Source organism: Castanea sativa, chromosome 1 (genome assembly GCF_040712315.1).
Source record: "Castanea sativa cultivar Marrone di Chiusa Pesio chromosome 1, ASM4071231v1".
NCBI classification, from domain to species: domain Eukaryota; kingdom Viridiplantae; phylum Streptophyta; class Magnoliopsida; order Fagales; family Fagaceae; genus Castanea; species Castanea sativa.
Window position 1 is genome coordinate 9,917,553 of NC_134013.1, and position 25,134 is coordinate 9,942,686.

Genomic DNA, 25,134 nt, shown 5'->3' on the forward strand with positions numbered 1-25,134 from the left:
TGAAATGACTATCGCACCAAAAGTGTACAGTGGTATTTCTCTTGTGCGCACCAGTGTCAGTCCCTCTCTCCCAAATCAAAATCCCAGCAACCCAAATTCCCAAAATCAAAATCATCTCTGCCACTGCTCCACCACTTGTACTTAATACTCTTAAACAAAAGAAGAGATCTAAGGATGGATCACTTGAGTGATATTACAGGATTTTTTATTTATTTATTATGGTTTTTGGGTTATAAGAGTTAAGGTGTTAGATCGTTACAAGGTTTATCAAGGCACCAGAAACTTAAGGGAAAGGTTTGAGAAATTTACTCATCAGATGAAAGATGGTTGGGGTTTGGCAACTGATGAAAATGCCTTGTTTGGAAGTGATAGGACTTCAACATTGTATCTGATTAACCGTCAAAATTTCAAAGTCATGGGAAAACATATTGTCACATATAATGGTTATGAAGTACACAACCTTAATGAATTGGAGTATATAAATGGAGAAGTTTGGGCAAATGTTTGGCAGACTGACTGCATTGCTAGAATCTCACCTAAGGATGGTACTTTGCTTGGATGGATTCTTCTTCAATATTCAAGGGAAAATTTGGTACGAGCTGGGAATAATGGTATTGATGTTTTAAATGGCATAGCCTGGGACAGTGGTAAAAAGCGCATCTTAGTGACGGGAAAACATTGGCCAAAGCTTTATGAGATCAAGCTGCATCAAGTAAAGGAAAAAAAAGGGAATAGAAAAAGACTCAAAGTGGGACATAAATCAAAGTGTAATATAAAACATAGTTTAGGATGTTAAAGTGTAATTTTCACAAAAATAAAAGTATAGCAGATACAACTTCAATTTTGTGTGGTCACTAATTTACCCTGCGGTATTACAAAAAAATCAACCAACACGTCGTCGTATCATATGGGGTATAAATAATAATTGTATAAAGAAAATTTTCAATTGACAATTTAATTAAACTCACCTTATTTTATTTTACCAAAATAAATTAGACTTAATTTCTAACCTTTTATTTAAAAAAAAAAACTAAATAAAGACTTAAAACTAACTTCTTCATCTTTTTATGTATTTTTTATTTATTTTTTTATATAAATAAATAGCAAGAGAATTTGAACCACAAATATGAGATACTACCAATGATGCCATAATCATTGGACTATCACTTAAATCAAACTTGATCAACCAATCAGATTGGAATGTAGGGCTAGACCTTCTCATTTTAAGATTTAACTAGAGTATGTACTTTTTAAAGAGTTTTATAACTTAACTAACATTTTTTAGAGTTTTTAATTGAAACATTCTCGGTTCAAATATCTCTCGGGGAAAAAAAAAATACTAGGTCTTGCTGAACCTGACCCAAAATGCCAAATCGAGCCAAACCAAGTCGGCCCTTCCGTGTAACGTTGTGTTGGGCCCAAGCCTGGCTTCAGAAGGACCATAGACTAATGAGCTAGGCCCAGTCAACACAAAGCACTTTGATTCTTGTGATTTGTGATAATAAAGTGTCCGTTTGTTTTGTGCGTCTGGCATGCGCATTTTGGGCTTTAGGTTTTTTTTTTTTTTTTTTTTAAACCAACGCCTATTACACTGTTCATGAGATGCAATTAGGCATGTGTACAGCATTTTCCTTGTGAACAGTAATCTGAAAAAAAAAAAATTATTGTTTTCAGCAAAATAAGCAGTATCAAAACGCACACTAAATCTCATAATACTGGACAGTTTGGACGAGTAATGAGTAATGACGGCAGAAAAGAAGGGAACTCACATATAGCAGTCATAACAGCAGGAACTAGGAAAGCAAAGCAAGCATGTTGATACTGTCATCCACAACAAATGTTAATAAGGAAAGGAATAACCCAGCAATGCATTAATATGGCAAAAATTTTTTTTTTCCTACTTTCAAGTCAAACATATGTCCATTGTGGGAAGATCTAAAATTCATGGACTGCAAACTTTAGTGCACTGATGCTCACGAGAACATAAATTTCCAGTCAGAACGGTTTTAACAAGCAAAATTTTCAACAAGAAACTGCCATAAGTTTTTCCAGTATCCAGATATACTTCAATGATCCTATAAACAATCGAGGAAACCAACTATTATATCACAACTCACTTTGACTTATCTATGGAACTTCCTACATAAAATACAATGAACTTTCATGTGTATGAGATTTGTCATTACATAAGGATTACATCCCAGCTCCTCTGAACTGAAGTGGAGAAGAAATTTCTCATTTGATTTTAAGTGGCATGGCTCTTTGCCTTCTGAAGAACATCCTTCAATACCAGAGCAATTCTATGTGACATGTGGGATTCCAGAAACCTCTCCTTCACCCTCTCATATCCTTTCTTTCCCATTGTTAGCCTCCTTTCTACATGTGTGGCCAATTTGACAATGTTATTTGCAAGAGGTGTCACACCTTCCTTTGCAGCAGGATGCAACAAACCTGTTGTCCCATTCACCACTATTTCCATGGTGCCCCCAGCTGCTGTGCCCTGATAATATTGTCAGTGACAAAACAATGATGTCAATAGAATTATGAGAAGTATAAATCAAAACACACATATGGGCATGCACACGTGTGGAGAAGATGATTTAACCTAAAACAAGAACACAAAACTATCTGTTCTTTTTTCTTCCCTTTTTTTTGCTTGGTAAGTTACACACTCCTAAGGAGTTTTAAACCATGCCTCACCCTCCCCCTATAACTTAAAACAAGAGGAGGTGCCAGTTGAGCTAGAGCTCATTCGCAATCTATCCATTCTATCATATGAGAATAATTTTCTAGAAAGAGGCAATTATCAGCAAAATTATATGAAAATAAAGCCATCATACTGTACAAGTGCAGTTACAAGGATCTATGCAATTAATAGTTTTTTAAAAATGCATACTGTTTCCAAAATAAATTCCTAAAACAGGGCAAGAAGAATGATATGACTATAATATAACAAGAGAGGGGTAGAAGATGAAAAGATATGAATAACTTAAATAAAACAAACCAAAACAGATTCAATCCATAATTGATGATATATTTATTGCAAGCAAATGCAAAGCAGCTGATGAGAAAAACAGTCAAAATAATTGATGATTGACAAACACAGCATGAAAATAAACAAAAATGAAACTAAAACTTCGAGGAAAATGGAAGTTTCCACTCCAACTGAACTAGTTAACCATATAACATTATATTCCTTTTTGGTGAGTTACACACACACCTAATGAGTTCTGAACCCACAACCTTACCCTCCATTTTTTCCCTTATTGGTAATTACATATTTACCAAGTGTGTTTTGAACAATAACCTCACCTTTCACCTTGCTCTTACATTGGGAGGAGGTGCCATTTGAGCTAGAACTTATTGGCCAACCTCACCCTCCATGTTGCTCTTGCAAGGGAGGATGTGTCATTTGAGTTAGAACTCATTGGCCTAAGAAGATAGTATTTAATTTACAACATAGTCTAATTAAAATGCAGAAATGGTTGGAAACGAAGTCATATCACGTGGTGAAGACTTACCAACACAGGCAGCTGAAAGGCCATTGCTTCAATGGTTATCCTCCCAAAGCACTCTCCTCGGGCCTACACAACAATTAGTTTAAACACTTGGAGTGGAGCACAAAACAAATAGAGTCCATGAAATGAAAATAAAACCAAAAGAACACTAAATATGGAAAAAAAAAAAAAAAAAAAAGGGAACCTAAAAAGTGGTGATATTCAAAATGCAGCTTAATTAATATGACACAGGGCAACCAAGGTTTCTAATTCTTTTTTGTTAAAAAAAAATGGGGGTAGAAACATGCCAAATAAGATAACAAAGACATCAAAATAGATAGAACAGCCAGATTCTCACATATTCACTGTCATTAGCATTTATTTATTTATTTTTTTATTATTATCATATTGTCATGTTTCAGATGAACAATAATTTTACACCACATATAGATTTGATTAAATGCAAACAATCAGTTAGTAGAGATTTGGTCCCCTTTTTTTGTTTTTTTCCTTTTTTCTATTGCAAGGTTTGAGTAGACAAGAGATCCTAGTTATATAAACCCTCCATAGAACACATTTCTGCAAAAAGAGCATAGCAATGACAAGAGGACTATGCACAATCTAATGAAAGACATCACCAAACAACCCTCCCCGCCCCCCAAGCAGGCCCAAAGAGAAAAAAAGAAAAGAAAAAGGGAGATGATGTGCAACACTTCATATGCCGAGCACACAACTGGTAATGCAAGATATTTGAAGGAAAACATTTTAACTTGCTGCCTTAGTCTAAATTTTACCATAGCAAATTCTCCTGTTATCTCCTTTTCATTTTTTACACAACAAACTAACCTGCCTAAGATTGAATTGAACCAAAGACTTTACTTATGGGAGATGGTATGGCAGTTAGTTCAAGGGCCATTGGCACTTTAGCAAATAGTCCTTGGTGGAAGAGTGGGATGAGGACCAATGAGAAAGCAGTTACAATGATTAAGTACTTACAACAATCAAGTATTGAAGCAAGAGTCTGGGTTTCAATATCCGTAATAAAGGTGATCAGCAGAAAGAGGAAATAATAAAATAGAACATAAGAACTGTCTCCTACATAAATTAACATGACATATTTGCAGAAAGTACCTGGGAGTTCTGAACAAGAACATCAATGGAAGCCAAATAAGGAGCCACTGTCAGGGTTTTGTTGACAAAGTGAACACGGTCCTGAATTTTTTTCTCTATTACAAAGTTCCGCAGTTCTGTCTCAAACTTTGTTTGAGCATTCATGTCACTTCCCACTATTACGGCATGAATTGGTGGCACCTGCAGTTTCTTCTCTTTAATAAGTTGCAGACTTTCATGAAAGGAACGAAGAAATAGATCCTGACCTTTCCCACGTGAAACACCTGTTAAATCATGCATGTTGCTCAGAAAATATAAAATTTGAATAGTACAGTCACAAATGGATCTAACCTAGGGTAGCAAATTGAAACAAAGAACCAATTTGGCAACATAATGCAAAAAGGTTAATTTAATATCCAAGAAGACAATACCAAGTAAACAAAAGATGCCATCCTGACATAGGAAGATGGGGAAATATGATTGCAATTTGGAAAGTGGGTTTGACTTCTTTGCAAAAGCAGAATGTTCAACAAATGAGGAAGAGATCACAAATTACCACTTTTAACTCCAAACTGAAAAACCATGCACAATAAGGTTCATGTTCTGCTATTAAGAATCAAGCACGTCCTTAAAGAAATATCTTTTTTTGATAAGTAAAGGAAATTTTATTCAAAGACATAATATACAGGAAGTATACAGCAGGGGACCAAAATAATCAAATACATAAATTACAAGCTCCCATCAAATCATAGACCGAAAAAATAGAATGACTTCTTATGATAGACATCCAATCCGATAGAGTTTTAAAGAAGAAAAGTTTTAAATCAGCTATAGTCCTTTCAAAATCTTCAAAACACCAGTTGTTTCTCTCCTGCCAAATGCACCACATTAAACAATGAGGAACATGACCTTAAAGAAATCTTAGCACTCTTGGAAGAGACATCATTAATCAGAGCTGCATTTATTTGTCTCGCCACAACACCCCCCCTCCTACCCCCCACCCCCACAAAAAAGAAAAGGAAATATAGGTGCATCTTAAAGCAATGATGTGAAAGTAGTGACAGATCTTAAGATCAAAGCATGCATGCAACAGTAAATTTATGAGGATATGCAAAAGTAAGGGTCATAAAGAATACAGCTAAATATGCATTAAATATAAAAATTCAAAAAACTATCCAAAAACAGTGCTCCAGTTAGTTGGCTTCACAATCACAGTTGCAATGCAAAATGTCAACTTAGTAAGAGATGGACTCAAATCCTACTTAATTACCAAGAAATCATCTATATAGTAAGATTTCTCCAAAGAAAAATTGTGGAATATTTTGCAATCAAGTGACTTAGTATACTACTATAGTCTACTTTTCACCAATCATACTAATGAAGGAAAACATATTTATCTCATCGACAAGGAGAGCATACTGTTTACGATGGCAAAGATTAGATCTTCATTCCGCACTCCAAGAGACTCTCGAACATGCTCACGAAGAATTCTCTTGGCTATACTATTTTCAGCAACCTCCATTAGTTCCTTGCTATTTCCAAGGTGCACAACATAAGTTTCAGGCATTTTAATCCTGTAAAGCATTGGCAGAGACATTTATAAGAAAAGCTCACTTGCAGCAAGCATATGAAAGTGTATTCTATCTATGGAGTCAAAATTACATAGAATAGGTAGCAAAAAGAGTTTACCAATTCTACAGGATTACATAGATATTGGGTTCTCTGACTACCAACTATATGCAGGATTATGGTATAAGTAAAGTGTTCAGTTCTATCTACTATGTCATTCTCTCTAAAAACCTGATTAATGGCAATGGTTAGTGAAGATTGACCTGAAGATGCTCTCCACTCAAAGTAGCATGCTGATGTACAGCAATTAGATGAAGTCTTACTAGTGTTTATCCACTGGTTATTATGTTTTCATCAAATTCATTTGCTTGGTTTTATTTCCAATCAATTCTGCTATGAAATTATTTGATCAGAAGAAGATTAAGTATGTCTTACACCTGAATTGATGTACAACTTTTATTCTGATACTTAAGTTATTAGACATTAAGTGCCAACATTTAAGAAAATCGGTACAGGATATAGCACTCTGTAGTGCATTTAAGACATTTCAGAGAGCAAGAGTCCTGGATTCCCTTTCATATGGCCTTTCTAAAGGTAAAGGGCGCATTTTTGATGAAGCCAAATTATATCCGGTTAGCTTTGTGATCTATTACTCTTCCTTGCTAGATAATCTCATCCCTTGCAAGAAGTTAAGAGAAAATGGGACCTAAAACAATGCAATGAGGTGTGGAAGAGGAAATATGGCCTAATTGTTGGGATTGCACAAAAACATCTTAATGAGACAAGTTGAGTGAAATAAGCATCAAAGAACTTGAGGATTGATTGGATAGATAAACATGAAACACATAGTATATACTAATTGATTTTAGTAACATACCCTAAACGCTCTCGGGTTCTGTTCTTCCAGTATTCTGCAGTTGTATGTGAATCAATCATGGCACCTGCAACAAAAGGGAGGTGCTTAACATACTCCACTTTGAAATAATGCCCTCTCATTTCATGAATCCACCACAAAACCTTTGGAAGCACATGAGGAACTTTTTCCTTGAGAACAGCATCCAGCCATTTCCCAGCAACAGCAGTATTTAAAATAACCAAATCAGCTTCAAGAGCTGTATCTATAGCTTTTTGACCCTTCGCAGATAAGACCTAACAGTATTGGAGAATTCACAATTAGATGGCTGATATTTTAGTGGCACAACAGAATGCCAGTTTCTTGGTCACAAATTAGAAGAGATGAAGCAAGGCAACAGATATGAAAGCCATTAAGAATAAAAAAGTAAGAGTAAAGTACAGAATATGAGTAGTGCTTTCTCTTGAAAGCCACCTAAAAGCTGAATACTGAAGTATGTAAAAATATAATTCCTTCTGCAAGAGAAAAAAGAATGGGACCCAACAAAGGCCTGACTATTCTTCATTTCTGTCTAGCTCGAGGTATCTATTTACTGGCAGAAGCATCATTTAGGAGCTACTTTACAGCCAAGACACAAAATCTATTATACACATGTTTACACTTATGGCACGATGTACTGAAAGACTCTGAGAACTGTGACTCCACTAACTAATTCAGTTCATAATTCATAGTGAGATTAAAAAAAATAGATATCACGAGAAAGGAACCATGAATCTTGCCATAGATAGCAGTCCATTGTAAAACCAGGGATAACCCACTAAGCAAAATTCTTCCACAACAACAGTAGGCATCAGAATATAAACTTTTCTTGTGTAATAAAATTCTATAAAACATTTTATAGATAAACCTGCTCCACTATTACAAAGGGTTCATACTTCATAGGAAAATTATGTCAAAGCTATGACTAACTAACAAAAGCTTTACAAGTATCCAGATGGAACAAAGCAAAACCCTTAACGCTATATATATAGCACATAATTCTGTACAACCCTTAAAGCTATATAGTACATAATTCTGTACAAAACCACCTAAATTTCCATGCATATTAGCTTCTCCAAACTTAAATCTGATATTTGGATAAAGCTCTAACTCTCAATGTCATGACCGGAGACCTGAGAAAGTGCTAGACGCATTTGTGCTATACCCCGAATGGACTAATTCAAGTTACAATTAGAGTTCCTCATAATCGCTTCCATAGCCCAAACCCACATAACACAAACACAATTCAATATTCAAACACAAACACACACTTGTGCACCAAACCAAACAAAAGCCCCCTCTTCTATGATAATTGATAAACAAATCAATTTTGAATTTTTCTTCTCAAAATGAAAGAGCAAAGCTAATGCTAGAAAATACAGCAGAGTATGAATTTGAAAATGTTACCTTCACCCCTCTGTCCAACATTTTATGCTCCAAACTGTAAACGACGTCGTCTAGCTCCACCGGTTTCTGGTTAGTTATCCACACAACCTCCGCACCCACACCTCTCAGCAAAAACGCTAACTCCATTAACAACAACGGCCCACCTGTTTCTCACAAGAAATTCAAAATTAAATTTTTTTTTTTTAATAATAATTTTATTTTCCGAAGAACCAAACGGAAAATAACAATGTTACCAGAAAGAGAGAGCTCGTGGGAAACCAAGAGCACGAGCTTCGATTTCATGAAATCTAGCGGATTCGGTGCGGCTTTTGATTGAATCTGAGCGTTTGTAAATTTGTCTTTCTCTTCTTCTCCAAAATGATTGTTGTTGATAACGATGCTATTACTTGCAGTGGAGCTGGTACTGTTGGTGGCGCAGGAATCGAAGGAGGTTCTGGTGAAGAAAAGCATTGCGGTGAAAAGCGAAAGCAGAGCGAGAATCAGCAGCGGCCACCGCTTCTTCTGAATCGCCACCCACGCGCTCTGCTTCCCCATCTCTGACTCTGACTCCGATTCTGATTGATTTCGCTACAAAATACAATCTCGTCGCATTCTAGAAGTCTCGGTTCCGATCTGTTATCTTGAGAGAGTGCGTGATGGTATAAGAAGAAAATGTAGCATGATCAGTGGGCAGTAGGGACTAGGTAGCGTGAGTTCAGAGGAGAGGAAGATTAATTTAATGCTTCGGCATTTGAAAGAAAAGACGAGCGATGAGTTTCTTTTCCACATCTATCTTGGACCGGCCTACCCAATTTTTTCACAACTTTTTCTCTACAAGGCTTGGTATTGGGGGATATTTGCAGCTTAGTACAGTAAGAGGAAACGATATAATTAGTTGACAAACGTTTGAAACAATTATGTAAACTAGCAACTCGATACATAGAAACTCGATTTGAATCTCGAGTTTTAGAAACTCGATTTAAATCTCAAGTTTTGTAAACTCGATTTATGCTGGTACTGACAAACAAATCTAAAAGCACATCAGAGGCAAGAAGAATCTGAAAACAGATGAAGAATCTGGTTTGAGATCCACTGAAGAACATCAGGAGCAAAACAGAGGAATATTAGATGGTTTGAGATCCATTGAAAGAACAAGGGAAGAAGAAGAAATCCACCGACGAACATCAGATGGTTTGAGATCCACTGAAAGAACAGGAGAAGAAGAAGACAACAAGGAAGACGAAGAGTTGATCTGAAAAGAAAATGGTGAAACTCGAGTTTCTAGGACTCGAGTTCTCCGTGTAGTGAATTAGATGTTGTATCTCGAGTTTCAAAAACTCGATTTCTAACATGGATCTCGAGTTTTTAAAACTCGAGATGCTAGTTTTCCAGTTTGTTTTCAAACCTGGCAACTAACGATATCTTTAGAAACTGAACATTAAATGGAAAGGAAGTTCCTTGGTATTGATTGTTTTGAGTAGGGGTGTGCAAAAAACTGGTAAACCCAAAAAACTGGCTGAAATTGGCTAAACCGAGTCCAATTTTTCGGTTTAGTTTTGGTATGGTTTGGTTTCAATTTGAATTTCTTGAAACCGAAATATTTCGATTTCGGTTTCAGGATTTTTTCACCCCGAACTGACCGATATATAGATATTTATGTAAATTTAAAACATGATAGAGTGAGTAGCTTAGTGAAATGATGCGCGTGTTTTGGCTACTTGTTCACAAGTTCCAAGTTCGAGCCTTCGCCTATCCAATGCTTGTATTAGGATTCCATGGGTTTTGTGTCATCCCATGTTGGTCTTGCTTTTCTTGTTAGTTGTTGTTCTGCTTTTGTCTTTCAATAATCTCCGTTTGATGCACACAAAAAAAAAAAACTTTCTTTTTTTGGTTTTGTTTCTCACATCCCAAACACTGAAACTCGACTAAATGAAATCGAAACCGAATGTAATCAGTCGGTTCAGCGTCCCTTCCTTACAAGTCAATTTCGGTGCTCAATATGTTAAAATCGAAATTTTAGGTTTGGTGCAAAAATTGCTTTCAAAATGGACCGACCCGAATCAATTACACCCCTAGTTTTGAGTATTCATTTTTAAAATAAGAAACTAATTTTTCTATTTTAAATGTTCATTTTTTTAAACAATATACATTAGATTATCTATTTTATACTGCATTTTATTAAAATATAAATTTTTCTTGAATTTTTTTTATTGTTTATCTTTTTTCACATACAAGTACAACAACCACCATCTTTTCTCTTTCTTCATCCTTTTGATACGTAAAAAACTAATAAAAGACTAAATGCAAAATGAATAGTGTCATTATAAATTTACATAATTACTGTAACAAACTTATAAATTTACACAATTATACATTCACTTATGTGGGTCATTTTTAAAGAAAAATGTATAAATTTTACATATTCTTCTTTCATACACTCAATAATATGAGTGCCCTAATTTTTCTTTTTTACATTGATTCTATCAAAATTGTGGTACCAGAAGGTTTCACATTAATTTTTATGATTTTCGTTTAAAAGACTTCTCACTCTTTTCTATATTGATACTATCAAAATTGTGGTACTAGAAGGTTTCACATTAATTTTCATGATTTTCATTTAAAAAACTCCCCACAGTGCCATATTGGGTTCTCTGACTACCAACTATATGCAGGATTATGGTTTTTTTTTGGAAACATTTTGGCAATTTCATGTTTTGGTTGATTGGAACTTAACTCATTTTGATGTAGTCATAAGGGATTCAAAATGGGTGCCTACAATGGTCTTTGATGTGAAGTATTCTTTTAGCGAGTAACAATACTCTTTTAGGGAGAAACTAATACCGTAAAAAACTGATATAAAAAAAAATATCTTAAAAATCCAATTCTTGTATTGATTTTTATGTGAGTTGTTATTGTTAGGCTAAATTACAAATTGCACTCTTTATTATTTTGTAAAATTTAATTTAGTCCACTAATTTTAATTTCTTTCAATTCAATCTTCTAACTTTCAACTTTCAACTTTGTTCAATTCAGTATCAATATTCCCATTAGGCTCCATAAGGATTTGGTCATTAAAGACCCTCAAAACGACATAGTATTGAACAAAGTTGAAAATTAACTGCATGAGAGGTGTATTAATCTTATGGGGAGTGTTAGTTGCTAAGATAAGAACACTAACTCTATTAGGAAAATTAGTTCTATATTGAGATAAGAACACTAACTCTATTAGGAAAATTAGTTCTATATTGAAAAGAAAAGAAGCAGGCAAGTGTTAATTCCTATAAATAGGATGGTGGTGTAGCTTTGTTTAATATGTGAGAGCTCGAAGACCTTTGTCTAGTGAGAGAAATAAAGACTGCAGTTTTCTCTAGCGTGTTAGTGTGTGGAAATTTCTAGGTGTATTTGTGAGTATAATTGTAGACGGTAGATTTTGTTTAGCGTTGGTTGTCATAGAATTTGTCAAACCAGGTTAACTTTTATACGTTCTTCTGCTTGTCATTTTATGTTTGGCAGTTTGGCTCATTTTGATAAGTGCAAACTTTTTAAAATGTCATTTTTTATTTCCTAGCATAGTTGCATGTTTGCCCAATATATTTTTTAAACACTAGTTTAAAAAAAACAAGCTGACTCGAGAATTACAAAAACATTGACCAGAATAGTAGCCAGCTTGGTGCTACTAAAAAGCTCTCACTTGCATTACAAGTATCACATAGCTTCATGCTTTAACAGAATTAGATGACAATCAACACAGCATAAAGCATTATAAATCGTAGATAATTAGTTGCTCAATTAATTCGGCGACAGTTCTTCCTAACTTCACCATTAAAACCAGTGAGAGGGCTTATGTTGCCCATCTTAACCATAGATTTAGCAAACTGGATGAAGAATGGGCCCTCATCCTCAGCATAAATCTTAACCAATTGCATAGTAGTCCCAGCACTTCCTGTGAAAAGCACTTCATCTGAATTGAGGAGCCCTTTTCCCCTCAGGATGTGCTTGAAATACGCGTTGTCGAATTTTGCAGGGGAGGCAAAGTCCAAGGGAGAGGTGTTATTGTCACCACCTGATCTAGGACAAACTGATTTCAAATTATAGTAGTAGCCCTTGTCAAGAGTCTGGTCAGGTTGGTTGTTTCCATTTTGGTTGTACAGTCTTTGCTTGAATGACACACACCTTGCCAAACCAATTGTATGGCCCCCTGCAATGTGATAATGAGTAATCATTAAATGATTTAAGTTTCAAGACAATTGATAATTTGTCATGGTCAACGCTAGTGTGTTACATCTAAAAAGCCAAATTTACCTGAGAGTGCAACGAGATCAACTTCATCGAGTCCTTGACGGATAAACGATATTACAAGGTTTTGGAGAGTAGAGTTTGGTGGGGGAATATTACTGTTTGAGGCATTTAAGCTTGCTGTCTTTGAGTCCCTTCTTCCCAATGGGACCTCCCAATACGGTCCACCACTCTGTTTTAACACACCCAACAAACTTAGCAAACTGGTTGGTAAGAAATCCTTACAGGGTACCAATTCAGAAGGCCATTAGAAATTCTTCTAGTCAAGATAAACCTTTGTTTCCTATCAAGGTCCTTCTAAGGACATATTTAAACAATTATGCAATGTCACTATCATTTTCCATGAACTGCTAGTTTCCACTTTCAAGGAACTTATGTCATAAAGTACAGTTGTAACCCAAAAAAAAAAGACTTTGAAAAGGTGTACATAAATAAGTTAAATAAACTAGAAAAAAAATGTGGAAATACTATAGTTTTTCTATAAAGCTTTATAAATTGATGAGTCAATGAATATGACTAGTGTCACGTTAACAAAATTAATAAAAAAATAAAACAAAAATGCAAACAAAGTAAGGACAAGGCTTTGGCTTACTAATACAATGGAGTCACGAGCAACAAGGGCAAGAATGTCTGCACAAGAGACTGTTTGAGGACATGTTTCTTCCAACTTGGCCTTGATCTCATCAATCACTTCAAAACCTCTAAGAGAATTTTTGTTTGGCCCAGAATTCTTTTCACTGACTATTGTGGCACTATCATCCAGTAATACTGAGGCGTCGCAACCCTATAACATTGGAAAGTGGAACCATTTTATGAAAGTGACAAGAAGAAGCACAAAGGATTCTAACTTTTAAATGATTTGTTATACTTTTAACAAAAAAGGGAAAAAAAGTGAGAAACTTTTATTCTTCTATATTTTATTAATAACTCTAATTACAAAAAAATTATTCTTTTTTTTCCTTCATATATTTTCATTGCACACAATAAAATGATGTGGGTAGTATGACAATACTAAAACAATGTTGCACTAGTTACAATTTGACACCTCAAAAAAAAAATGTAAAATAAATTGTGAAAATGTTTCATATTTATATGTTTGTGCTTTTGGAGCCAATGGAGTAAATTCTAAAACCTGGACAAAGCAGTCATGAAAGTGGACCCTAAGCAAAGAGGCAGCTATCCTTGGCTCATTGGCAATGGCTCTCTCCAACACAGACATGACAATGTCATTGGCTTGGGGACAAGAGAACTGATAAAATTCAGGGAAAAGGCTAAAAGACCACCCACCACTTCCACCATGACCACCCCAGCCAAAATTGAAGCCAGGGTTAGCTGAGGAGAGTGTGGCCGAGAGGGAAGCTATTACTATAAGACCAAGAGTAACTTTGAAGAGCTCCATTGATGATTCAAATTATTGCTGCACATTTTACAAATTGCCTAGCCTTTGCTTGCATATATATAGAGCTCAAGACAATCAAATCAACCACTTTCCCTGCCAAAATACTCTCACCTAATATGGATGCCGAGGGATTACTAGGTCTAGTTGTAAACCTGTTTTTGGGGCACAAGAGTTATGTCACTCGTGTGCGTCTGTGAGAGAGGACGGATTTGGTTTTGACTCTGGTATTAGCTGCTCACAAGGACAAATTTGGATGGATCTGACTTCTACATTATTGCTCCCCTCGTGGAAACTTTCATCAACCTTTTCTAGCTAGCTTTAAATGGTTATTAAACACCATATTTAAGTTTTTTACTTGAACTGATATTCCTCTCTTTTTTGGGATTACCGAACGAGTACTAGTTGACAAAAGAAGTAAATAATTAGACAGCTGAACAAATGAACTTAACACATTTAAACTCAGAATAATTCAAGACAATACTTAGCTCTAATTGGAATTCTTCCAATCAAGAGACAAGAATGGTTTAACCTTTTGTTTGGTTACCTGTATCTTGCCAACGCGGATTTTTTGGAGAGAAAAATAATTCAAAAATATGCTACATTAATTTCACAACCATTTTCCAAATGAACTCCATTAACAGGAAAAACTGGAACTATGCTAGTTTTGTTTCTTACATTTCCAAAAGAAAACAAAAGCTGGCTACTCTACATACAGATCTTTTTTCTTAATATTCAATAGCCCTTCATTCAATTCAGCTTTAGTAAAAATGGAAAAGAAAAAAGAAGCATAAAAAATGAACATAGTGACGTGGCTTGTTAAGACTTCAAAGGGGTGTCAATGTTCGACCGAACCCGAGAACACGACACGAACTGGGTTTTAATTTTCGGGTTAGGGTTGGACCTTAATGAGTTTGGGTCATAAATAGGTCGACCCGAAAGCGACACGATAAAAAATGTGTCATAAGCGGGTCAACCCGCGTAACCCGCAATTTATTTGTGTCAACCCGAAATGACTCATTTAACACAACCCGTTTAACTCGTATAACAAATAAATATTTATCTTATTTTAGATTTATCAAATACCTTTTATATCCAACATATATTTTAAATTTAAAAAGAAAAGTGAGTAATTACAAAAATTTACAAGGGATATAATTGGAAATTGAAACTTTACAAACCTTAAATCTTTAAACCCTACAAACCCTAAATCTCTAAATTTTCTTATAAATATCTTCTTCTTTTTTTTTAATTTTAGCCGTACTACTCTTCTGATGCCCAATTCTCAAACTCAAAGTGTCAACTCTCAAACCGGTTATCTCTCTCTCTCTCTCTCTCTCTCTCTCATGTGTTTATTTTTTTTGCATAATGCTTTTGTTCAATAAACTTTGAACCCATGTGCCTTGTGTTTTTCTTGATTGCATGATATGGCCCACTTGTTTTTGTTGAACTATGTTATTTTATTTTTGTTAAACTTTTTGAATTTGGGTTTAAGTGTATTCACTTCTTTTGGAGTGTAAAGAACTTATTTCTAAATGAATGTTATATTTTTGTTGAATTATATTATTTTGAATGTGGGTTAAAGACTTGAAGTGTATGCACTCCTTTTGGGATGTAAAAAAAATTATTTCTAGACGGATATTATATTTAATATTATGCAGGTTGAAATGGGTTTTGTTATATTCGTGTCAACCTAACACGACTCGTTTATTAAGCGTGTAAAATGGGTTGGGTCAGGTCAACCCGCCTTATTAACAGGTCGGGTTAGGATTGAAGAATCATGACACGATTATTAAATGGGTCGGGTTAGGGTTGAGCCGTTTAGTCGAATATCCCTACCTCAACATAACACGAACCCGACACGCTAACCCGAATTGACACTCCTACTTCAAATTGTTTTGTTTTACATATGCAATATCAATGCAAATTGTGAATTCTCTTAATTAATGATTAGCATGTTTGTTTTGTTTCCTATATTACCTCAGTGCTCTCTCTCTCTCTCTCTCTCTCTCTCTCTCTCTCTCTCTCTCTCTCTCTCTCTCTCTCTCTCTCTCTCTCTCTCTCTCTCTGTGATGAGGAGCCTTAGCCTTAGCCTTAGCCTTATCTATATCATATATTATATATATAATAATAATAAAAGTTGGGCTTAAAAGCAGTAATTGCGCCAAGTGGCTTCATCAAATTGTAGATTTTTTTTAGATTTTTAGATTTTAAAAATATATAATTTTTATTTTCCTATAATTTCTAAGTTGATAAAAATCATAATTTGACTATAATCCAAATTCTTCATTTAATCCACCTAATCCTTATTTTTTTAGTGTAGTGTATTATAATTCAAATTCTTCATCTAATTCATTTAATCCTTATTTTTACGTGTAGTGTATTATAAAAAATAAAAAAATTTTGACAAAACATGCAACTTACATTCAAAAATAAGTGTTTTAACAAAACATGCAACCTACATTCAACAGAACGTAAAATTTTTAAATATTAAAATCCAAAGCATAAAATATTAAAATGTGTAGTTGTGTACATAGAAGTATTGCTAATCCCATGAATTTTTTTTATATATATATAAAAAAAACCACTTTCATAAATATATTTTATCTTTTTTTTTAATAATAATTTTTTATTTTTTTTCAAATATATTTTGTTTTAATTTATTTATTTTTTGGATTACCAAAAAAAAAAAACCTAATATGATATTTATCGTATATTAGGAAAAAATTTGTAATTAACGTTAACAACTTGATTTTTATGGTATTTGATTTTAAATAAATTTATTCTTCTTCTTTTTTGCTTATAACAACTTATTCACAACTTAAAATTATTGTTATTATAAGTGCACAATTGCACCTGGACCCAAAAACACACGTGGGCTCAGGCCCAATGAGCCTTAAACAATTAAATTTTGTAGAGTGTGGGTTCAAGTTCTAGTTTAGTGATATTCGAAGCTTGACGAACAGACTGGAATGTTACAGTATTTACAAACAAGGGACAAATAAGGCAAAATGAACCTCCTCGAACGTAAGCCGAGGACTATTTATATATTATTTCTTTTTCTTTTCTTTTTCTTTCAAAAGTTACCGTCCTTTGTATTTGTCTAGCCCTCCCCCTTTTATACTTCTTCTTCTTCCCTCTTTATCCACGTGTAACGCAAATTACCCTATTAGACACCTGTCCCATCCATCACCCTCTGGAAGTCTTCAAATGATAGCAAGAAGGCTGACTTTTACTATTCAGGGGTCATTTCCCCATTAATGCGGCTAGGAAGGTAGGTGCATGGTCTTTAATGTGGAGGTAGCAGCCTCTTTCTAAGATATTTCTTTCACCCCGTGGTGTCTAGAGGGTATTTAGATCCCCCTTTTAACCAACAGTTCGTCCAGAACACTGCCTTGATCTTTTTGGCGAATCCCAGGGTCATCGCGGGTCTGTCGGAGAAGAGATTTGTCCTCCGACGAATCCTCGGACTCCCGACTCATGGGCCGACTTACCAAGTATGTGGTTCGAGGACCATGCATTACCAAGTTTCTGTTTGATATTTTAGAACTTATCAATTTCCACAAGGTGTGTGGTCCGAGGACCATGCATTACCAAGTTTCTGTTTGATATTTTAGAACCTATCAATTTCCACAAGGTATGTGGTCTGAGGACCATGCATTACCAAGTTTTTGTTTGATATTTTAGAACATATCAATTTCCACAAGGTGTGTGGTTTGAGGACCATGCATTACCAAGTTTCTGTTTGATATTTTAAAACCTATCAATTTCCACAAGGTATGTGGTCCGAGGAGCATGCATTACCAAGTTTCTGTTTGATATTTTAGAACATATCAATTTCCACAAGGTGTGTGATCCGAGGACTATGCATTACCAAGTTTCTGTTTGATATTTTAGAACCTATCAATTTCCACAAGAAATGTGGTCCGAGGACCATGCATTACCAAGTTTTTGTTTGATATTTTAGAACATATCAATTTTTACAAGGTACGTGGTCCGAATACCATGCATCACTAAGTTTCTGTTTGATATTTTAGAAAATATCAATTTCCACAAGGTATGTGGTCCGAGGACCATGCATTACCAAGTTTCTGTTTGATATTTTAGAACCTATCAATTTCCACAAGGTATGTGGTCCAAGGACCATGCATTACCAAGTTTCTGTTTGATATTTTAGAACCTATCAATTTCCACAAGGTATGTGGTCTGAGGACCATGCATTACCAAGTTTCTGTTTGATATTTTAGAACCTATCAATTTTCACAAGGTGTGTGGTCCGAGGACCATGCATTACCAAGTTTCTGTTTAATATTTTGAGAGTTGTAATTGATAAGCCCATATACATTTATAATTTAAACCACAAACGACAAAAGTGCCTTTTATTAATAATAATACCTTCGAAGGTTGTTTACATTCCACGGGCGTTGTACAACTTTTTCATCTAGATCAGCTAGTCGATATGACCCTATGCCTGCTACAGAAATAATCCGATATGGTCCTTCCCAGTTCGCTCCTAGTTTACCCCAAGCGGGGTTTCTAGTAGTACCTACAACTTTTCTCAGAACCAGATCCCCAGGCGCAAGTGGCTTGAGCTTCATATGGGCATCATACCCTCGTTTAAGCTTCTGCTGATAATAAGCATTTTGGACCATAGCTGTCTCTTGCCGTTCCTCAACTAGATCTAGGCTCTTCTCCAGAAGGCCGTTGTTGTTTTCTGGGCTAAAAGTACTCGTCCTTAGTGTGGGGAAACTCTAAAGGTATCACTGCCTCAGCCCCATAAGTCATAGAGAATGACGTTTCTCCTATGGATCTACGCGGCGTAGTTCGATACGTCCATAGAACGTGTGGTAGTTCTTCTACCCATCTGCCCTTTGCATCATCCAGCCTTTTCTTGAGTCCACTAGCTATAACCTTGTTAACGGCCTCGGCTTGCCCGTTTCCCTGAGGATAAGCTGGAGTGGAGTATCTATTTATGATGCCCATGTCACCACAATATTTCCTAAAAGCTCTACTATCAAATTGAACTCCATTGTCCGAAATGAGTGTATGCGATACCCTAAATCTAGTGATGATGTTTTTCCAGATGAACTTCTTGGAATCGATGTCCCTAATATTTGCCAAGGGCTCAGCCTCTACCCATTTGGTGAAGTAATCGGTCCCCACAAGCAGCCACCTTTTGTTTCCTACAGCCCTCGAAAATGGTCCAACTATGTCCAATCCCCATTGAGCAAAAGGCCAAGGACTGGAGAGAGGGTTAAGGACTCCTTCGGACTGATGGATGTTGGGAGCGAACCTCTGGCATTGGTCACACTTTCTTGCATAGTCCTGAGCTTCCCTCTGCATATTGGGCCACCAATATCCTTGAGTCAGGGCCCTATGAGCTAGGGATCTTCCCCCAGTATGGCTCCCACAAATTCCTTCATGCAGTTCTTCCAAAAGCGCCTCCGTTAATTCGGGGTGCACGCATAACAAATATGGTCCGGAGAAGGACCGTTTATACAATTTTTGATCCTTGGACAACCAGAAACGCAGTGCCTTTCAACGAATCTTGTCTGCTTCAGACTTGTCGTTGGGAAGAATGTCGTTTTTCAGAGAAGATATCATAGGATCGATCCAACTAGGTCCAGGCTTTATCAAATGGATCCGGGTTGCACCAACAGTGGTAAAAGCTGGCGCTAGCAAATCTTTGACAAGGATAATCCTAGGAAAACCCTAAGCCGAGGACGTCGCTAAGGTAGCCAAAAAGTCTGCATGTGTATTTCCACTTTTGGAAACATGAGACAAGATAAAGGAATCGAATTTAGATTGTAAACATTTGACCTGAGTCAAGTATTCTTGCATTCTTGGGTCCCTAGCCTCCATGGTCCCCGTCACCTGGCCGACCACTAACTGAGAATCTAAGAGCATGTGAACTTCCTTTCCGCCCATCCTATGTACCATATTCATGCCGACCAAGATTGCTTCGTACTCGGCCTCATTATTAGTAGCCGAGAACGCCAACCTTAGGGATTTTTCGAAGACAATCCCTTCGGGGGATACCAGGACGAGTCCGATGCCAGACCCTCTCTAGTTAGCTGCCCCATCAACGGATACGTTCCAAGTCAAAGGCCTTTTGTTCATAATCACGCCAACTGATTTCTCATCCATGTGTGATTCCTTCAAAGTTTCTTCCAACAATGGTTCAGCAAACTCTGCCACCAAATCTACAAGAACCTGGCCTTTCACCGAGGTACGTGGCATGTATTTGATGTCAAAGGCTCCCAAAATAGTTTCCCATTTAGCTACCCTTCCAGAGTAGTCGACACTACGCAACACTGACTTGAGAGGCAGTTGGGTCAAAATTACAACGATGTGGGACTGGAAATAATGAAGAAGCCTTTGCGTGGCATGAACTACTGCTAGAAGCGCTTTCTCCAAAAGTAGGTAACGCACCTCGGCGTCATTTAGCATTTTGTTGACGTAGTAGACCGGTCTTTGCACCCCACCGTCGTCCCTTATGAGGACCAGGCTGACCGCATGGACGGCCACTGCCAGATACGCAAATAGGACCTCATCTACTTTAGGCCGAGACATAATGGGTGGCCGGGAAAGATATTCCTTAAGTTGTTGGAAGGCTACAATGCACTCCTCGAACCATTAAAACCCCCTCCACTTATTCAACAGTTGGAAGAAAGGCCTGCATCGGTCAGCCGACCGCGAGATGAACCTGTTGAGAGCAGTGATCATTCCGGTTAATTTCTGAACTTCCTTTGGATTCTGAGGTGGCTGTAAGGTTTGAATAGCTCTGACCTGTGCCGGATTCACCTCTATCCCTCTATGAGTAACCATATAACCCAAGAACTTTTCAGAACCCATACCAAAAGAACACTTCGAGGCATTAAGACGCAACTTGTACTTTCTAAGTACCTGAAAAGTGTCGTCCAAATCTTTCACGTGGGCAGATATCGTCTTACTCTTCACTACCATGTCATCCACGTATATCTCAATGGTCTTTCCAAGCTGCAATTCAAACATTCTGGTCATCATCCTTTGGTAAGTAGCCCCAGCATTCTTCAATCCGAATGGCATCACTTTATAGTGATAATTCCCTGTTGGAGTAATAAAGGCAGTTTTCTCCTGATCTTCCGCCGCTAATGGAATTTGGTGATACCCCTGGAAGGCATCCAAAAAACTCATCCGAGGATGTCCAACGGTGGCGTCCACTAGCTGGTCGATGCGTGGCATTGAGAACGAGTCCTTTGGGCAGGCTTTGTTTAAATCTGTGAAGTCTACACATACTCGCCATTTTTCATTTTTCTTTTTGACTACAACCGTGTGCGCCAACCACTCCGGGTAGAAAACTTCCTTAATAGCCCCAGCCTTCTTGAGCTTGAGCACCTCCTCTTTAACGGCTTCAGAATGCTCCTTGGAGGAACGCCGAGGGGGCTGCCTTCTTGGAGGAATGCCAAGGGGGCTGCCTTCTTGGAGGAATAGCAGGATTGACATTCAAATGGTGACAAATGAAGCTTGGGTCAACCCCCGGAGCCTCGTAGGGGTCCCAGGCAAAAACATTGGTGTTATTCTTTAGGAACTCCACCAATTCCATCTTCTCTTGGTGTGGTAAACATACCCCGACCTGGAAGAACCTTTCAGGATCATCCAATATCTGAAACTTCTCCAGGTCTTCGCATATGGCCTCCTCTGCTGTCACCACGTCGGGCGCATCCGGAGTCGTTAATTGCTATAAGTCTTTCACAGCCGAGGTCGAGGACTGTGCCTCGGTCTGATACAGCGATGCGGCCGATATGCATTGCCTAGCTACCAATTGGCTGCCGAGAATCTCTTCAACGCACTCCCCCGAAGGGAACTTAACCTTAACATGCAAGGTGGAGGAAACAGCCCCCAGAGCGTGCAGCTAGGGCTGGGCAAGGATGGCTGTGTATGGGGAATATGCATCGACCACAATAAAATCCACCTCAACCGTTTCCGAGCCAGATTGCACAGGCAACCGAATCTGTCCCTTTGGTATAACGGTCTTCCCTTCAAAACTTATTAACGGTGAGTCGTAAGGGGCGAGGTCCTCCAATTTCAACTTCAGCCCCTTAAACAAGTCAGGATACATGATATCCGTGCCGCTGCCTTGATCAACCATCACCCTTTTTACATCATAATTCCCTATCCTCAGAGTGACCACTAGGGCGTCGTCATGGGGTTGGATGGTCCCAGCCTTATCTTCCTCTGAAAACCCCAAGACGGGAACATTCAACTTCAATCTCTTCGGCCTGGAGCCCCCCTCCTCGACTTGGGAGTGCGAAACTGCCATCACCCTGGTGGGACATGAGCCAGTCCTGCCAAGGGCAGCTAAGATAACGTTGATCGTTCCTAAAGGAGGCCGAGATGAATTATTCCTCTGATTATTCAAGCCAGACTGACTACCCTATCCGCTAGGTTGGTACAGGTGCTACTTTAATTTTCCTTCGCTGACGAGCTGCTCCAAGTGGTTCCAGAGGGTCCGACAGTTTTCGGTAGTATGACCCACGTCTTGATGGTACTGACAAAAGAGATTTTGATTCCTCCAGGCAGGATCCCCCGCCATCTTACTGGGCCATCTGAAGTAGGGTTCCTTACGGACCTTCTCCAGTAGCTAGTGCACCGGTTCTCAAAATACAGTATTAACGGTCTGAGGTGCCGCCGAGCTAGACTGTTCGGAGTAATCTCTTCTCGGCTTGTTTTTGTGATATTTGTCTGACTTGAAATCCCTTCTCTCTTGCGGGATAACCTTCGCCTTACCCTTCCTCTGCTGTTGGTCTTCCTCGACCCTTTTGTATTCGTCAATACGGTCCATGAGGCGGCGTACACTCCGTACGGGTTTCTTGGTCAAGGACTTCCTTAAGTCATGATCGGTTGGAAGACCTACTTTAAAAGTATTGATCGCCACCTCGTCAAAATCACCGTCTATCTCGTTAAACATCTCCCAATACCTGTCGGAGTATGCTTTCAATGTCTCACCCTCCTTCATAGCCATAGACAGCAGCGAGTCTAACAGTCGAGGAACTCTGCTGCATGTAATAAACCATGACGCGAATGCTCTAGTCAGTTCCCCGAACGAACCTACAGACCCAGATTTAAGACCGTTGAACCACCTCATAGCAACAGGTCCCAAGCTAGAAGGGAAGACTTTGCACATCAGGGTCTCATTGTGAGAATACACTGCCATTCTCTGATTAAAGTGGCTCACATGTTCCATTGCGTTAGTCCGGCCGTTATAAATGGTAAAGGTGGGCTGGGTGAACCTTCTGGGGAGTCTTCCATTCTCAATCCTTCGTGAGAATGGTGATTTGGAGAGTTGGCGCAACGCCCGGCTTATAGCATCGTTCCCCAAGCCCCTAGAGGGGAGCTTCCTGTGCCTATGACCTGGTGGGCCATTCTCTTCACAAGAGGATGTTTTGCTGGGGGGTGACCATGACCTTGAACTGTAACTACTTCCCCGGGATCTCCCTGAAGAAGGACTAGATGAGGATGGCGAATGCCTTCGTCTGACGCGGCGTAGCTTCCTCTTAAGATGATTAATCTCCTTCTGCATGGTGTTAGCATCATCTTCGTGGGTGGCCCTGCCTCCACCGTGAGTGTAACTTGCTCTAGGATGCTCGGTGTGAACGCTACCCTCTCGATCCTCCCGGCGTTCAAGACGTTCGAAAGGATCCTCAGGCTGCGACCCTTGAGATTCTGCATGGTACGAGCTTAAGCCTGCCATGGTGTTCAAGCTCTCTTTCACCCTAGATTCCCACAGACGGCGCCAATTGTAAGTGCACAATTGCACCTGGACCCAAAAACACACGTGGGCTCAGGCCCAATGAGCCTTAAACAATTAAATTTTGTAGAGTGTGGGTTCAAGTTCTAGTTTAGTGATGTTCGAAACTTGATGAACATGCTGGAATGTTACAGTATTTACAAATAGGGGACAAATAAGGCAAAATGAACCTCCTCAGACGTAAGCCGAGGACTATTTATATATTTTTTTTCTTTTCTTTTTCTTTCAAAAGTTACCATCCTCTGTATTTGTCTAGCCCTCCCCCTTTTATACTTCTTCTTCTTCCCTCTTTATCCACGTGTAACGTAAATTACCCTATTAGACACCTGTCCCATCCACCACCCTCTGGAAGTCTTCAAATGATAGCAAGAACGCTGACTTTTACTATTCAGGGGTCATTTTTCCATTAATGCGGCTAGGGAGGTAGGTGCAGAGTCTTTAATGTGGAGGTAGCAGCCTTTTTCTAAGATATTTCTTTCACCCCGTGGTGTCTAGAGGGTATTTAGATCCCCCTTTTAACCAACAGTTCATCCAGAACACTGCCTTGATCTTTTTGGCGAATCCCAGGGTCATCGCGGGTCTGTCCGAGGAGAGATTCGTCCTCCGACGAATCCTCGGACTCTCGACTCATGGGCTGACTTAGGTCCTTTTAGTCCCCACAGTTATAAATAGAAATAACTTCTTAACCCTTTTTTTTGTTGAAGTTTACCATGGTTGAAATTTTGTTTGTTGGATATATATATAGGAATGATAATGGATAATAGTTTTTTTATATCATAACTCTCATCTTTAGATTTTCAGGTCACTATAAATAATAAGGCCAGATTCATTATTTATTTCATTAATATTTTGAACATCCAAGTATCTATCATTTTTTAGGGTTATTTGTTATTTGTTTTTCTCTCAAATTCAGTCCCTCTTCACTTCAAAAAATAACTTCCCAATTTTGTTTTACTATAATTCATGTTGTTTTTTATTTATTTTTTCTGTGAATTTTATTATTATTCATTTTATTTTTTAGGCTAAAATGCAAAACTCGTCCTTTAAGTTTCACAATTTTTCATTTTAGTCCTATAAATTTAAGTTTTTTTCATTTTAGTCCTTTAAGTTTCATTCATTTCTAATTAAGTCTTCCGTCAATTTTCTGTTAATTTTTGCCATTAACTTACCATGTTATTCAAGATCCGACCCAATTAAG

At 37.7% G+C, this 25,134-nt stretch overlaps 2 protein-coding genes across 2 annotated transcripts; both read right to left on the bottom strand.

Moving 5' to 3' along the window:
* Positions 1-1,847: 1,847 nt before the first annotated feature.
* On the bottom strand, positions 1,848-9,287 carry LOC142622381 (uncharacterized). Its single transcript, XM_075795833.1, has 7 exons — positions 8,709-9,287; positions 8,476-8,618; positions 7,054-7,325; positions 6,027-6,181; positions 4,629-4,891; positions 3,522-3,584; positions 1,848-2,500 (listed from the first exon to the last, which is right to left on the bottom strand). The coding sequence occupies exons 1-7, from the start codon at positions 9,007-9,009 to the stop codon at positions 2,246-2,248; spliced, it is 1,452 nt and encodes a 483-aa protein (XP_075651948.1). The 5' UTR covers positions 9,010-9,287; the 3' UTR covers positions 1,848-2,245.
* Positions 9,288-11,982: 2,695 nt separating this feature from the next.
* LOC142606535 (peroxidase 9-like) lies at positions 11,983-14,180 on the bottom strand. The gene is made up of 4 exons (XM_075777866.1): positions 13,883-14,180; positions 13,343-13,534; positions 12,757-12,922; positions 11,983-12,652 (listed from the first exon to the last, which is right to left on the bottom strand). The coding sequence occupies exons 1-4, from the start codon at positions 14,147-14,149 to the stop codon at positions 12,240-12,242; spliced, it is 1,038 nt and encodes a 345-aa protein (XP_075633981.1). The 5' UTR covers positions 14,150-14,180; the 3' UTR covers positions 11,983-12,239.
* Between the last annotated feature and the right edge of the window lie 10,954 nt (positions 14,181-25,134).

Excerpts from the sequence above, each read along its gene's own strand:
- LOC142622381 (XM_075795833.1), bottom strand. The coding sequence starts at position 9,009 with ATGGGGAAGCAGAGCGCGTGGGTGGCGATTCAGAAGAAGCGGTGGCCG. Across the intron at positions 6,182-7,053 it reads AGAACCCGAGAGCGTTTAGG|GATTAAAATGCCTGAAACTT; the intron begins GTATGTTACTAA and ends AATGCTTTACAG. Across the intron at positions 2,501-3,521 it reads CCTTTCAGCTGCCTGTGTTG|GGCACAGCAGCTGGGGGCAC; the intron begins GTAAGTCTTCAC and ends CAATATTATCAG.
- LOC142606535 (XM_075777866.1), bottom strand. The coding sequence starts at position 14,149 with ATGGAGCTCTTCAAAGTTACTCTTGGTCTTATAGTAATAGCTTCCCTC. Across the intron at positions 13,535-13,882 it reads TTCATGACTGCTTTGTCCAG|GGTTGCGACGCCTCAGTATT; the intron begins GTTTTAGAATTT and ends CCAATGTTATAG. Across the intron at positions 12,653-12,756 it reads TGATCTCGTTGCACTCTCAG|GGGGCCATACAATTGGTTTG; the intron begins GTAAATTTGGCT and ends ATCACATTGCAG.